This window comes from Sinohyriopsis cumingii, chromosome 8 (assembly GCF_028554795.1).
Source record: "Sinohyriopsis cumingii isolate HCF-2022 chromosome 8, ASM2855479v2, whole genome shotgun sequence".
NCBI lineage: Eukaryota > Metazoa > Mollusca > Bivalvia > Unionida > Unionidae > Sinohyriopsis > Sinohyriopsis cumingii.
This window is the reverse complement of record NC_142968.1, coordinates 20,696,465-20,712,759: the sequence shown is the minus strand read 5'-3', so window position 1 is coordinate 20,712,759 and position 16,295 is coordinate 20,696,465. Positions and strand designations below refer to the sequence as shown.

The following is a 16,295-nucleotide window of genomic DNA, read 5'->3' as shown; positions in this document are numbered from 1 at the left end:
AAACAGAAAAAAATACCCTTTTATCTTTTCAATTTCTTTTATTTTTCTTTCTTGACTTTTTAAAAAAATCATTTTTTTAAAATTTATGAGTGGAGGGATAACGTTGTACGACAGTGTTATAAAATATTATCGTTTCGCCCTTTTTAGGCTGTGTCGGTATTTAAAATTACCGAACCTGTCTAGTCGAATTATGTTCGGGGGAATTCCAAGTGTAAACGACACGATTAGAGTTGCTATATATAGAACTGCATGGAGTGACAATACCATCATTGAAAATTCATTAAATTTAGACTACTATTGAGATTGAACAGGTAAAAATGTATATATTTTGGACCCATTACATTACTTTTATTACAACTGGTTAAGATTAAAAGATTGAAGCTGACAACTTAGGAAGAGACGAATTTTTATTGAACCAGGAAGTTGGAAAAGGGGAGAAATAGTACTTGCGGTGTGTATGCTGGACACCTCCGTTTTGACGCACGTGAACACATTTCAGAAATATACTTTTTTCATAGTGATATCTATCATTACTTTAGAAATAGTCGTTATTTTAGCAAAGTTTATTTAACAAATGACGGTATATATGCCATCATACACTTTTTGGCATGCGCATGCTTTCAACCAGACGATCATTTGTCGGAAAGTTCGTGTATATCATCACCCATTTTGACACACTTCATGGAAGTACTTGTTTCCTCTGTGACACCATTACACATATTCCCCTGTAAGTAAATATGCAATAACATCCATAGCATATAGAAAAATGAAGTTTGTTGGAAAAATTACGTAAATTTAAATCAGTATTCCTAAAGCTTTTCTAATATTTTCCCCAATTTTGACTTTGGAACAGATTTTGGTGCCCAATCTAAAAGGATAAAATTGTTCACTTATAATAAAATAAATACTTGTATTTATTTTTATATAGTTGTACAGATTGAAAAACTAAACTCTCAATACTTTCTCATTGCAAGAAACATAAAACAAAGAATCTGTTCCAAACACAATGTGTTCCTACATCCACGTGCCAGACTCCAAGCATACCATTCTTCTTTATTCCCATGTGCAATTAGATTATGCTGCTCCTGTGGCCTAGTGGTTAGTGCATCTGCCTTGGATGCGGGAGGTTGTGGGTTCGAACCCTGGCTGAGTCATTATCAAAGACTTATAAAAATGGTACTTTGCATCTGTCTCGCTTGGTGCTCAACATTAAGAGGTTAGTGTTACTATTAGGATTGATCAGCCTGGTGTCCACATACTGTGACTAGGTGGGACATCATGCTACATATGTGGCATGATGTGCTAGATGTCACTATAAACTGTCACACTGCAGCTGATATCGTAATGATATGACTGAATTTTTTTAAAGCTTATTTAATGTTAAAAATGCAAATCACACACACATACACACACATGCAATTAGATTGTGGAATATGCTGTTACAGTCCTTTGTTCTACCAAGGCATTGTCAACTCTTGTAAATATAGATACTATGGCCAGGCTTTAATTCAGCTTTTAAATTTGAAAAAAAATGGCTTTTAGTTGTTTAAAGAGTTTCTTGTACACATATGTAACTTCCTTTGTAACTTCCTGTAGTGCAGATATATGGAGGCATTCTGTGAATGTTACAAGGAACTGTTTATAGTTATTTCTAGCACTGGGGCATCATGCCAGAGACATTTAGCATCATGTCCCACCCAGTCACATTATCCTGATACCATGTTGACCAGTCCTAGCACTAACCTGTTAATTATGAGTGCCAGGTGAGCAATGTTCCCTCTAAGCTGCATGTGGGCATGGTCACACAGCTGCTCAGAGATCCCCGCACAGCTGAATTGTTCTCCACTCAAGTCACCTTAATGCTTGCACAATGCAGCTGAATTGTTCTCCACTCAAGTCACCTTAATGCTTGCACAATGCAGCACGCATAGCATACACATCTACCATTCGCTTAGAGGGAATGTTGCAGGTGAGGCAGCTGCTAGTATTATTTTCACAAGTCTTTGGTATGACACTGCCAGGGTTGAAACCAGTGATGTCCTGCATCTGAGGCAGTGCTCTAACCAATTAGGCCACTTGAGTGGTCTGAGGTAGTTTTAAGAAGAATGCATACAAGATTTTCAAAGATTGGTTAAAACTTATGGTAAGCTATTTGTCCATTTTCCACATAATACCATTCCAACTTTGGATAAATATCTTAAAATCCTTAAAGAATGCAGCTATTCTTGTGCTTTTGTGAGGAAGTTCCCAAAACCTGCTGTAGTTAAACTGTCTTTTCATTACCAGACTGTTTCTGGACCATCACTGTTCTTGTTGCTGAACTTAATTACTATAGTGGTGTTGTGAAGTAAGCTGAGGATAGACCTTGTCAAGCAATATTCTTCTTGTTAGGTTGAGGTAAACCAGTTCTCAAGTCAAAAACTGTCTTGCCTAAACAAACTTCACAGGATGTTTAAATAAAATGTTTGATATCCTCATTTCCTTATATTTGATTATTAATCTGGCCTTTGTCCATGCATATTACAAACAAAATTGTCCAGATCTTATCTGTTTTATGTGAGGCACACAATATGATCTGTCCAACTTCATGTTAGGTTGAGGTGAACCAGTTCTCATGTCAGAAACTGTCTGTGGCAATATGTCATTTATGATGCCTGTACACAATATATGATTTATGATGCTTGCACAAAGTATGTGATTTATGATGCCAGCACACAATATGTAATTTATGATGCCTGTACACAATGTGATTTATGATGCCTTTGTGTGTGTGTGTGTGTGTGTGTGTGATTTGGATTTTTAATGTAGCTTTAAAGAAAATTTCAGTCACATCACTATGATGTCTGCATTGTGGCAGTTTATAGTGATGTCTAGCACTGGGGCATCATGCTGCAGAGATGTAGCATGATGTCACAACCAGTCACATTATCCTCACACCAGGTTGACCAGTCCTAACACTAACATCTTTAAATGCTGAGCACCAAGCGAGGCAGCTGTTAGTACTATTTTTATAAGTCTTTGGTATGACTTGGCTGGTATGATGCCTGTGCACATATTTTATTATAATTTATAAGGAAAAATATTACATATATATCTGAATATTGTATATATTGTTGTTTGCCAGTTATAGGTATGCTATTGTTGTTTGCCTGTTATAGTTACGCTGCTGTTAGGAAATTAAGGTAATAATCTAGTGTTGCATAAGAGGTTGGGATTTTTTTTCAAAAATGTTTTATTAATCAGCATTGCTTTTAATCATTGTTATTAATAAATTGTTGTTATTGATCAATTATTGTTATTAATCAGTTATTGTTGTGAGTCTTTGTTATTAATCATTTATTGTTATTAATTATTTATTATTATAAGTCAGTTGCTTTTAATAGGTACTTATTATTATTAGTCAGTTATTGTTATTAATTAGTTATTATTAGTCAGTTATTGTTATTAATTAGTTATTATTATTAGTCAGTTATTGTTATTAATTAGTTACTATTATTAGTCAGTCATTGTTATTAATGAGTATTATTATAAGTCAGTTGCTGTTAATAATTAGTTATTATTATTAGTCAGTTATTGTTATTAATTAGTTATTATTATTAGTCAGTTATTGTTATTAATTAGTTATTATTATTAGTCAGTTATTGTTATTAATCATTAGTTTTAATCAGTTGTTGTTATTAATGATTTGTATTAATTAGTCACATGGGACAAACTGATTATTGATGATAATTTAATGCTCACTTTAACAGCTCTAAAAATACTGACATGAGAACTGTTGAATTTAACAGTACAGTTGTTTCTTATAATGAGAAAGTATTGATACATTTGCATTTTAAATTTGTATACATATATAAAAATAACATTAATCATTTTAAATTTGTATAAATATATAAAAATAACATTAATCATTTTAAATTTGTATAAATATATAAAAAAAACATTATTCATTTCAAATTTGTATAAATATATAAAAATAACATTAATCATTTTAAATTTGTATAAATATATAAAAATAACATTAATCATTTTAAATTTGTATAAGTATATAATAATATTATTAATATAAATTGGCTGCAGATCAAAGGTAGAATTTTAAATTCAAATTGAGTTACAATTGGTCAACACCTCAGCGTTCATGAATTCCCATCATCACATGACTGGAGATTTTTTAAATGCATTGAGCTATAGCAATTATGAAATGTATTTTCAGGCATGGCTGGGGCTACTGTCAACTTGGTTGGTTTTCATGTGATAAAAGGAGACAATGTTCTGGTATCTGACAAAACAGCAACCTGGAACCCAGTGGCCAACTGGGCAATTGCTTTTAGTAAAGACCCACTTAGTGTTGGTGTGCCAGTCATTTTAGAAATAGACGGAAGTGGGCACATTGGCCTTGGAATCATTCAAAGAGATCCCAAGGTACTAAAAGATAGACTGCTTTCTAGGCCCCAGGATATCCAAGAATACTCACAGATCAACGAAGTGAAGGTCCACAAGCGTAAATGCAGTATTAGATTTACCATAGAACCAGGAGGGGAGAGGATTGTGACTAATTACAGTGGTAAAAATTACAAACAGACTATCATTCCTGGAACAAAAGTCTGGCTTGCCGTCCATGTCAAGTTTGGAGATATTACACTGAAACTGAGACATGACAGAGAAGGTATCTATAAACATGTTTTGTACTACCTCAAAAAATACTGGAACTTGTAGGATTGACTTAAAAACTCCTTGAATTTTTAACAAATCGGTGTGATCCTTAAAAAAGTATGTGAATTTGTTTAAATTTTGTAGAATTAATCTGACGAAATATAAAATGTTAGAACCACCTGAATGTAGAATTGGCCTGATGTACATTGCATGTCATCAATAAGCGGCTAAATTAGTCTAATGAATACAAGAGCCACATTTGCTCAGTGGTTAGAGTCCTAGACTTGTGACCCAAAGGGTGTGGGTTTGAATCCTGCCAAGATAAGATTGATTTAACTGTCTAGTGTGTCTTTGAGCAAGTCATCTTGAACTAATTCCTTTATATGTACACTGAATAACCTACTTGTGTTGATGTGCGATTAAGCAGCAAGCAAAACATTAAACTAAATAAAATATACCACTTCAAACTAAATAAAATATATCACCTTGGAAGTTCAGAGCTTTTGCTATTTTTTTTCCCCAAAAATAATGAATAAATAAATAAATGAATAAATAAAATGGAAATAAATTGTTTGATGCACATGATATTGATTGTTACCAGATGGAATAACATCTCGTTGCAGTCGTGGCGATTTTTACTAAATAGTTGATGGTAGGGTAATTTTTGTTTCCCCTAATTTTGTACCTAGGTAACCTATGGGTCAAGTTCAGTTTAGGATGTTAAGAAGGTAGGAAACGTGTGTACGGACCACTATTATCACTTGGGCCTGAAAGGATATTATGAAGGTAGGAAAGGTGTATAGGGACTACTGTTATCATTTAGGCCTGAAAGGATATTATGAAGGTAGGAAACCTGTGTAGGGACTACTGTCATCATTTAGGCCTGAAAGGATATTATGAAGGTAGGAAACCTGTGTAGGGACTACTGTCATCATTTAGGCCTGAAAGGATATTATGAAGGTAGGAAAGGTGTATAGGGACTACTGTTATCATTTAGGCCTGAAAGGATATTATGAAGGTAGGAAACCTGTGTAGGGACTACTGTCATCATTTAGGCCTGAAAGGATATTATGAAGGTAGGAAACCTGTGTAGGGACTACTGTCATCATTTAGGCCTGAAAGGATATTATGAAGGTAGGAAACCTGTGTAGGGACTACTGTCATCATTTAGGCCTGAAAGGATATTATGAAGGTAGGAAACCTGTGTAGGGACTACTGTCATCATTTAGGCCTGAAAGGATATTATGAAGGTAGGAAACCTGTGTAGGGACTACTGTCATCATTTAGGCCTGAAAGGATATTATGAAGGTAGGAAACCTGTGTAGGGACTACTGTCATCATTTAGGCCTGAAAGGATATTATGAAGGTAGGAAAGGTGTATAGGGACTACTGTTATCATTTAGGCCTGAAAGGATATTATGAAGGTAGGAAACCTGTGTAGGGACTACTGTCATCATTTAGGCCTGAAAGGATATTATGAAGGTAGGAAACCTGTGTAGGGACTACTGTCATCATTTAGGCCTGAAAGGATATTATGAAGGTAGGAAAGGTGTATAGGGACTACTGTTATCATTTAGGCCTGAAAGGATATTATGAAGGTAGGAAACCTGTGTAGGGACTACTGTCATCATTTAGGCCTGAAAGGATATTATGAAGGTAGGAAACCTGTGTAGGGACTACTGTCATCATTTAGGCCTGAAAGGATATTATGAAGGTAGGAAACCTGTGTAGGGACTACTGTCATCATTTAGGCCTGAAAGGATATTATGAAGGTAGGAAACCTGTGTAGGGACTACTGTCATCATTTAGGCCTGAAAGGATATTATGAAGGTAGGAAACCTGTGTAGGGACTACTGTCATCATTTAGGCCTGAAAGGATATTATGAAGGTAGGAAACCTGTGTAGGGACTACTGTCATCATTTAGGCCTGAAAGGATATTATGAAGGTAGGAAAGGTGTATAGGGACTACTGTTATCATTTAGGCCTGAAAGGATATTATGAAGGTAGGAAACCTGTGTAGGGACTACTGTCATCATTTAGGCCTGAAAGGATATTATGAAGGTAGGAAACCTGTGTAGGGACTACTGTCATCATTTAGGCCTGAAAGGATATTATGAAGGTAGGAAAGGTGTATAGGGACTACTGTTATCATTTAGGCCTGAAAGGATATTATGAAGGTAGGAAACCTGTGTAGGGACTACTGTCATCATTTAGGCCTGAAAGGATATTATGAAGGTAGGAAACCTGTGTAGGGACTACTGTCATCATTTAGGCCTGAAAGGATATTATGAAGGTAGGAAACATGTGTAGGGACTACTGTCATCATTTAGGCCTGAAAGGATATTATGAAGGTAGGAAACCTGTGTAGGGACTACTGTCATCATTTAGGCCTGAAAGGATATTATGAAGGTAGGAAACCTGTGTAGGGACTACTGTCATCATTTAGGCCTGAAAGGATATTATGAAGGTAGGAAAGGTGTATAGGGACTACTGTTATCATTTAGGCCTGAAAGGATATTATGAAGGTAGGAAACCTGTGTAGGGACTACTGTCATCATTTAGGCCTGAAAGGATATTATGAAGGTAGGAAACCTGTGTAGGGACTACTGTCATCATTTAGGCCTGAAAGGATATTATGAAGGTAGGAAAGGTGTATAGGGACTACTGTTATCATTTAGGCCTGAAAGGATATTATGAAGGTAGGAAACCTGTGTAGGGACTACTGTCATCATTTAGGCCTGAAAGGATATTATGAAGGTAGGAAAGGTGTATAGGGACTACTGTTATCATTTAGGCCTGAAAGGATATTATGAAGGTAGGAAACCTGTGTAGGGACTACTGTCATCATTTAGGCCTGAAAGGATATTATGAAGGTAGGAAACCTGTGTAGGGACTACTGTTATCATTTAGGCCTGAAAGGATATTATGAAGGTAGGAAACCTGTGTAGGGACTACTGTCATCATTTAGGCCTGAAAGGATATTATGAAGGTAGGAAACCTGTGTAGGGACTACTGTCATCATTTAGGCCTGAAAGGATATTATGAAGGTAGGAAACCTGTGTAGGGACTACTGTCATCATTTAGGCCTGAAAGGATATTATGAAGGTAGGAAACCTGTGTAGGGACTACTGTCATCATTTAGGCCTGAAAGGATATTATGAAGGTAGGAAACCTGTGTAGGGACTACTGTCATCATTTAGGCCTGAAAGGATATTATGAAGGTAGGAAACCTGTGTAGGGACTACTGTCATCATTTAGGCCTGAAAGGATATTATAAAGGTAGGAAACCTGTATAGGGACTACTGTTATCATTTAGGCCTGAAAGGATATTATGAAGGTAGGAAATGGTAGGGACTACTGTTATCATTTAGGCCTGAAAGGATATTATGCAGTTATGAAACATGTGTAGGGACTACTGTAACAGTTATCATTTAGGCCTGAAAGGATATTATGCAGGTAGGAAACATGTATAGTGACTACTGTTGGGTTTTTTAGGCCTGAAAGGATTTTAAAAAGGTAGAAAACATGAGTAGGGACTACTGTTATCATTTAGGCCTGAAAGGATATTATAAAGGTAGGAAACCTGTGTAGAGACTACTGTTATTTTTTAGGCCTGAAAGGATATTATGAAGGTAGGAAACATGTGTAGGGATTACTGTTAATATTTAGGCCTGAAAGGATATTATGAAGGTAGGAAACCTGTGTAGAGACTACTGTTATTTTTTAGGCCTGAAATGATATTATGAAGGTAGGAAACATGTGTAGGGATTACTGTTAATATTTAGGCCTGAAAGGATATTATGAAGGTAGGAAACCTGTGTAGAGACTACTGTTATTTTTTAGGCCTGAAAGGATATTATGAAGGTAGGAAACATGTGTAGGGATTACAGTTATCATTTAGGCATGAAAGGATATTATGAAGGTAGGAAGCATGTGTAAGGACTACTGTTATCACTTGGTCATGAAAGGATATTATGAAGGCAGGATACATGTGTAGGGACTACTGTTATGTTTAGGCCTGAAAGGATATTATGAAGATAGGATATGGGTCATCCATTAATTATGTCAACAAAATGGGGGGAGGGGGTTTGAAGAAGTTTGACAGTTGTTGACATGGGGGGAGGGGGGAGTTCAAGATAAATTGACGTCAACAATGTTATTTTTTACAAAAAATCAGCCACTATGCCCATTATAACAATTGAGGAACATTTGGCTTCCCTATGGGAAGATGATAGAAGCTAGAATATAAACTCTCAATTTTTTCATGAATTCAAAGTGTTATAGTCAATTTGAAATCTGTTAAACAAATAAAAAAAATGTATTAAAATTTATTTGTAGACCTTTTAATTTCCATAATTCTATTTTTAGCATATTTTTTGCCATATAAAATATTATTAGTTTGTAGGGGGGTAAAATTTTATTAAGGGGGTCACTGAAAGTTTGACAGTTGTTGACAAGGGTGGGTGGGTAAAAATTTGCCTAAAAATTGTTGACATAATTAATGGACGTCCCCATGCATGTGTAGACACTACTGTTATTTTTTGGGCCTGAAAGGATATTATGAAGGTAGGAAACATGTGTAGGGACTACTGTTAACATTTAGGCCTGAAAGGATATTATGAAGGTAGGAAACATGTGTAGGGACTACTGTTAACATTTAGGCCTGAAAGGATATTATGAAGGTAGGAAACATGTGTAGGGACTACTGTTAACATTTAGGCCTGAAAGGATATTATGAAGGTAGGAAACGTGTAGAAACTACTGTTAATATTTAGGCCTGAAAGGATGTTATGAAGGTAGAAAACGTGTGTAGGGACTACTGTTATTTATCACCTGGGCATGAAAGAATATTATGAAGGTAGGATACATGTGTAGAGACTACTGTTATTTTTTTAGGCCCGAAAGGATATTATGAAGGTAGGATACATGAGTAGGGACTACTGTTATTTTTTAGGCCTGAAAGGATATTATGAAGGTAGGATACATGTGTAGGGACTATTGTTATTTTTTAGGCCTGAAAGGATATTATGAAGGTAAGATACATGTGTAGGGACTATTGTTATTTTTTAGGCCTGGAAGGATATTATGAAAGTAGTAAACATTTGTAGGGACTACTGTTATCACTTGGGCATGAAAGAATATTATGAAGGTAGGAAACATGTGTAGGGACTACTGTTATCATTTAGGCCTGAAAGGATATTATGAAGGTAGGAAACCTGTGTAGGGACTACTGTTATCACTTGGGCCTGAAAGGATATTATGAAGGTAGGAAACATGTGTAGGGACTACTGTTATCACTTGGGCCTGAAAGGATATTTTGAAGGTAGGAAACCTGTGTAGGGACTACTGTTATCACTTGGGCCTGAAAGGATATTTTGAAGGTAGGAAACCTGTGTAGGGACTACTGTTATCATTTAGGCCTGAAAGGATATTATGAAAGTAGGAAACATGTGTAGGGACTACTGTTATCAGTTGGGCCTGAAAAGATATTATGAAGGTAGGAAACCTGTGTAGGGACTACTGTTAACATTTAGGCCTGAAAGAATATTATAAAGGTAGGAAACATGTGTAGAGAGTATTGTTATTATTTAGGCCTGAAAGGATATTATGAAAGTAGGAAACCTGTGTAGGGAGTATTGTTATTATTTAGGCCTGAAAGGATATTATGAAGGTAGGAAACGTGTAGGGAGTACTGTTATCATTTAGGCCTGAAAGGATATGAAGGTAGCAAACCTGTGTAGGGACCACTGTTAACATTTAGGCCTGAAAGAATATTATAAGGTAGGAAACTTGTGCAGGGACTACTGTTATCATTTAGGCCTGAAAGGATATTATGAAGGTATTTTCTGTTTAATATATTTAAGATTGCTTAAAATTTCTGCTTATACGATATAATCTTAATTTACTCTCCAGCTTTCTGTGCAAAAAGGGGCCATATGGCCCTTTGTATATAGGTAAAGTTTTTGAGTCCTGTTGTAGGTCAGATTTATAAGGCCCTTTGTATGTAGTCAGTTTATGAAACCCTTTGTATGTCCTGGGGCACAGCCTATTAGTTAATTATTTACTTATTACTTGCTTATTTCAGAATCATAATTACTCCTGGTATAGGTACAAGATCAAAGTCCCCATTACTCCTGGTATTGGTATCAGATCAAAGTACCCGTCACTTCCATTGTTGGTATCAGATCAATGTCCCCATTCTTATTATCATTCATTTGATCACTCCCTGTTCTGATATCAGATAAAAATCCCTAACACTCCTTGTGCAGTTGTCAGATCAAAGTCATGATCATTCATTGTACTAGGATCAAACTTCCCATTCTTATCATCATTCTGTGAACTGTCACTCCTATTACTGACATCAGTTCAAAGTCCCCATTAAACTCAGTGCTGGTGTCAGTTCAAATTATTGCTCCTAGTACTGGTGCCAATTCAAAGTCCCCATTAATCTCATTGCTGGTATCAGTTCAAATCATGGCTTCTAGTACTTGTACCAGATCAAAGTCCCCATTAATTTCAGTGCTGGTATCAGTTCAAATCATTGCTTCTAGTACTGGTACCAGATCAAAGTCCCCATTAATCTCAATGCTGGTATCAGTTCAAATCATTGCTTCTAGTACTGGTACCAGTTCAAAGTCCCCATTAATCTCAGTGCTGGTATCAGTTCAAATCATTGCTTCTAGTACTGGTACCAGATCAAAGTCCCCATTAATCTCAATGCTGGTATCAGTTCAAATCATTGCTTCTAGTACTGGTACCAGTTCAAAGTCCCCATTAATCTCAGTGCTGGTATCAGTTCAAATCATTGCTTCTAGTACTGGTACCAGATCAAAGTCCCCATTAATCTCAGTGCTGGTATCAGTTCAAATCATTGCTTCTAGTACTGGTACCAGATCAAAGTCCCCATTAATCTCAGTGCTGGTATCAGTTCAAATCATTGCTCCTAGTACTGGTACCAGATCAAAGTCCCCATTCTTATCATAACTGATTTGAATTCAGATGTTTTCTATGATCTCTAAATATGTTACTTACTTATGAAAGATTTGCTGTTATGATATGAAGTGTTTTATTTTTATACATTTTTTTTTAAAGTCAGGTTATTGCTGATTATGCAGATTTCCTGTGTCAGAGAACAATGTTTTGTATTTGGTGTAACTTAAAACAGAGGCAACATGTTTTTGATGAGAGTAATTGAGAACTTTGTCATGCTGTCATGTGACTAGTTATATGGACATGTAAAAGGTCATGTGACTGGTCACTTGGGAGTTTTAGTGTTGGGGAGAGACACAAGTTGACACTTCTGTTGCAGAAAGGTACTATTCTTAGTTTCGTTGATTGCAAATGGCTGTACCAGGTAACGATTAATTCTAGAAACAAGACAGCAATGTTTGACCACACAGATATTTACTGTTGTCGGTTTTAATCAATAGTGTTTGTTCGCCGTGGTGCTGTAATTGATGAAAATATTGACAAAATGTTCCCTTTGAAAAACATTACATAAATAAATCATAAAATGTTTACCTGATTATTCCTTCTAGATTTTAAATAATTCCTTCTTGGAATTTTTCCATATATTCCGACTGAAAAAGGTGTATGCACTTCATTTTTCAGGCAGATATTTGGCACTGCAGCATGCTGCAAACATTGACAAGCTGGACAAATTGTGGCCTCAGATAGGTTCACTGTAAAATGCATACTTGACCTTTAGTTGATAATTGGTCATTTTTTCTGAATTTGGAAGTAATTCCGCTGTGAGCAGCTACTGTACCTAGTTTAAAAATAATACTTTCGTTTCCATTTTTGTTTTCATTCAAGCTGAAGCAGATGACAATCCAGTTATATCTGAAGTAAAAGGCATGAATCTAGAATTCTGCATTGATGGCAAGAACAAGGTAAGAACAGTTTCTTCAAACCCAGCAGCCATATGTTTCATAGGCAGATCTCTGAACATTGGTCAGAAGATGAGTTTTCTCTGTGAGCCACTGATTGACAGTCAAGGTGATCTGCCCAGTCGATTTTGTTTAAAAATCTACATCACCGACAAAGAACCAAAACAGTTGCAGCAACAGTATCAGAACCTATTTACTATCACTGCCACAAACAACTCTGTACCACAGTGGGTCTGCTCTGAGGTGTTGGAAAGACAAAACTGTAGGGGCCAGGTGACCATAGAGAGAACTGTGGACTCTGTTATCTTTGCCAATGAGTTGAATGAAAGAACCAAAAAAAATATATCTTCTGATCAGAAGAGTGAATTATGGGTAGGATTGGAGCTGTATAGAGTGCTCGTGCGACGGGTAGAAGTTTGTGCTGTAGCCATGGATATGCAAGATGGGGCTGGGGATGGATACATTACTCCAGTGTTAGTGGCAGAGAGGTCTGATGAATATTTGGAGTTGAAACCAGAAGAGAAAAAGAAAAGAAAAGAAATACAAAAACAAAAAGACAAATGCTCTCCACTAAAAAGAAATGAATCGGCACAGTCTTTCATATCTGTCACAGGAGATGACTCTGATATTGATGCGGATGGGTACCTGAATCCAGTTGCAGTGACACAGAGCAACAATCCATATTTGGAGTTAATACCAGAACATCAACACAAACAGTACCTTCATTCGGAAGGAATTGAATCCATACTGTCTTACACATTTGTCACTGGAAAAGAATCTGACACAAAAGAGTCTGAGTCAAAACCAGACTCCCTGATACCAGCAGAAGACTTAGTTCGTTTTGAAGCTAGTTTTAATGGGTACTTTGTTGATTTGGTCAAGGACTTGTCTGCCCTTGAGCTGTGTGATCATTTGATATCATGGCAAGTCATTACACTGCCCGAGCTAGAAAAAATCAATAGCAAGGACACTTCTCGTGATCAAAATAGAGAATTGCTCTTCCTTTTGTGTAGAAAACCAGTGCCAAGATCAAAGTTTATAGCTGCTCTCAAAGAGTCTGGAAATGGGCATTTAAGTAAAATGTTTTTCCCAGTCGAAGCAAAACCTCATAAAGGACCATAAGCATTTTATACATAAAGAACACCTTTTCATAAGGGACAAATTTTTCTGTTCCTTTGAATGTTTTATGGAAACAAGTTACTTTTCAAAACCTCATTAAGAATCTGTACTTAAGGACCAATTAACTTTTCCTTTGATGAGCAATTTAAAAGATTCAATACAACCAATATCACACTTTTTATTGTTGGAGTCAAGTCAAGACAACAACTGATATCATGCTTTGTATTATTGTAATCAAGTAGAATCAAGATAGAAAATTAGAAATGTTTAATAAATTTTCACCTCATTTTTTTTTATTGAGGTTGGATTTCAACTATTTTCTTCCTTAATTTATGGAATAATTTGAGTAACAATGCAAATCTGAAATAATTGACTCCATGTCAAAGTGGTCTATATTTCATTTTCAGTACTTTATATTTTTACACCTAGCTCAGTTTTTCAGACACTGTCATATACACAATCATGAAATGTGATGTGTATATTTATATTGGAGAGTGCTACTCAGCTGGGAGAAAAGGAGGTCACAATGACTTATTTGTCTTGTGTTTGTGACTTTGCAAGATTGTGAAACATGTCATGGTGTAGAAGGTTAGATTAATGTGTCTTATAGTTATTTATTAAATACTTTTTAAATTTTTAATAAGAAAAATATTTCTTTATTAAATATTTCAGTACAAAAATGTGTATGATTTTTACAACTGTATGTATAAAAACAATTTGAGATCTAAAAAATGGCATAGTTAATCATTCCTGCACTTTATTTGACAAATCAAAGAACAGTTTTCTACCTTTAATTTTGCTGTCAGCACATTAACACATTGTTTGCACTGTAAATCTTTCCTTTTAATCAGATTCCAAGAAATTTCTTAAAAGCTTAAAATTCACATTTTCTCAAAACCTTTATAAAAGATATTTTTTTTCTCTACCCGTAGTTGTTTCTCAGTTCCATCTACCACAACAGCTATAACTTCCTTTTCACAAAGTAATTTTTTCTATCATTGTAGTCCAGGCAAAATAAAGTATTTATTTTGATTTCTTTATTGGTTGTGTTTTGTTAAAAACACTTTCATAGAAATTATTGCTTGCAAGAGTTAATGACCTTGAATCAAATATTTTACTGTTAGCATAGCATTTCATGTCTGTGCAAATTTTCTAAACATCCAAGTTTAGTCAAATTTGCTTTGTAGCAACACAATTTTAATATCTCACCTGATTATAAATGAGTGTTAATTTCTTTTCACTATTCTGCAGGTGTTCTTTTTCATCTTGGAATTTTGTATTGCACATAAAATTTCACTATGACTCTGTCTTTCTTTCATTTGGTGTCTTTCTGTGAGAACAAATTTTCAGACGAGGAATACTGGTGTATGTTGTTATGGTATATGTTGGCAAATGTAACTAAGTATTCATTGTTATTATCTATGGTGTTAAATGGCAGAGTTGTGGTTTGTATCATTATCCCAATGCTTTTTTTTAAAGAGGTATAGATTATGTTATCCATCCTGTGCATGCATTGTGTTATCCAGCCCATGTGTGAATTCTTTGTGTTGTCCAGCCCATGTATGCATTCACTATGTTATCCAGCCAATGTATGCATTCATTGTGTTATCCAGCCTGTGTATGCATTCATTGTCTTATACAGCCCATGTATGCATTCATTGTGTTATCCACCCCTTGTATGCATTCATTGTGTTATCCACCCCATGTATGCAATCATTGTGTTATCTACTCCATGTATGCATTCATTGTGTTATCCACCCCTTCTATGCATTCATTGTGTTATCCACCCCTTGTATGCATTCATTGTGTTATCCACCCCATGTATGCAATCATTTTGTTATCTACTCCATGTATGCATTCATTGTATTATCCACCCCATGTATGCATTCATTTGTAATTTTTATCAACTCCTTCATCACTGTTAGAGATGGAGACTTCAGACTTTGGTTATGTGAGTGGGAGATGTCTACAGATATGCACAGTTGTTTTGTAATTTGAGTCTATCCCTGGTTGCAGGGCTTGGGCTGAGTGTGAAAACTTATTCATATATGGTGTGTGTGTGGGGGATATAGCAATACTTAAGAAAAACCTGTGGCTAATGAGTCTTTGCTGCAGATTTACTCATGCTCCCTCTTTTGGAATTTAATGAGTTCTTTTATACCACTTCAGACAAAACTTGTCATGCTCCTGATTCTTTGCGAATGCTTTTTCCTTGTTAGAACTAGGTCACTGTAATCTTATATGCAGAGTTTTGATCTGATGCTTTTTTATAGTGTGCAGTTGAAATTGAACTCTGAAATGTGAGTAAAATAATTTAATGAATTTAATTTTTTTACTTTTGAATATCGATTTAATTAGGATACTCTTCTTTAGAGTTTTTTCAAAGGCAAGGCTAAAAGTTAGGTCTGAACTTTGCTCATCATCAAATGGGTCCATACATGATGAAGTCCATGGATCCCTACTGTAATTACATCCATCCATCCAGCTGTCTGGTGATAAACAATTTAATTTCAGCAAGATAACTTCACTAGGCATTTTGCATTTCAAGCAAATTTGGTAGTGCAGTTACATATTGATGGGACCTCAACAGAGTTCACTTTCCAATGATCTATGTTATAACTTAATGGAGTTCTGCA

The 16,295-nt window shown here is 35.5% G+C and overlaps 1 protein-coding gene across 2 annotated transcripts; it reads left to right on the top strand.

Moving 5' to 3' along the window:
* Positions 1-218: 218 nt before the first annotated feature.
* LOC149793105 (uncharacterized) lies at positions 219-14,664 on the top strand. 2 transcript variants are annotated; one of them, XM_089967015.1, is made up of 3 exons: positions 219-311; positions 4,211-4,663; positions 12,467-14,664. In XM_089967015.1, the coding sequence occupies exons 2-3, from the start codon at positions 4,213-4,215 to the stop codon at positions 13,660-13,662; spliced, it is 1,647 nt and encodes a 548-aa protein (XP_089823141.1). In that variant the 5' UTR covers positions 219-311; positions 4,211-4,212; the 3' UTR covers positions 13,663-14,664. The 2 variants fall into 2 exon arrangements, with proteins under 2 accessions (XP_089823141.1, XP_089823140.1); XM_089967014.1 differs by lacking the exon at positions 219-311 and adding an exon at positions 657-727.
* The last annotated feature ends 1,631 nt before the right edge of the window (positions 14,665-16,295 follow it).

Excerpts from the sequence above, each read along its gene's own strand:
- LOC149793105 (XM_089967014.1), top strand. The coding sequence starts at position 682 with ATGGAAGTACTTGTTTCCTCTGTGACACCATTACACATATTCCCCT. Across the intron at positions 728-4,210 it reads ACCATTACACATATTCCCCT|GCATGGCTGGGGCTACTGTC; the intron begins GTAAGTAAATAT and ends ATGTATTTTCAG. Across the intron at positions 4,664-12,466 it reads ACTGAGACATGACAGAGAAG|CTGAAGCAGATGACAATCCA; the intron begins GTATCTATAAAC and ends TTTTCATTCAAG.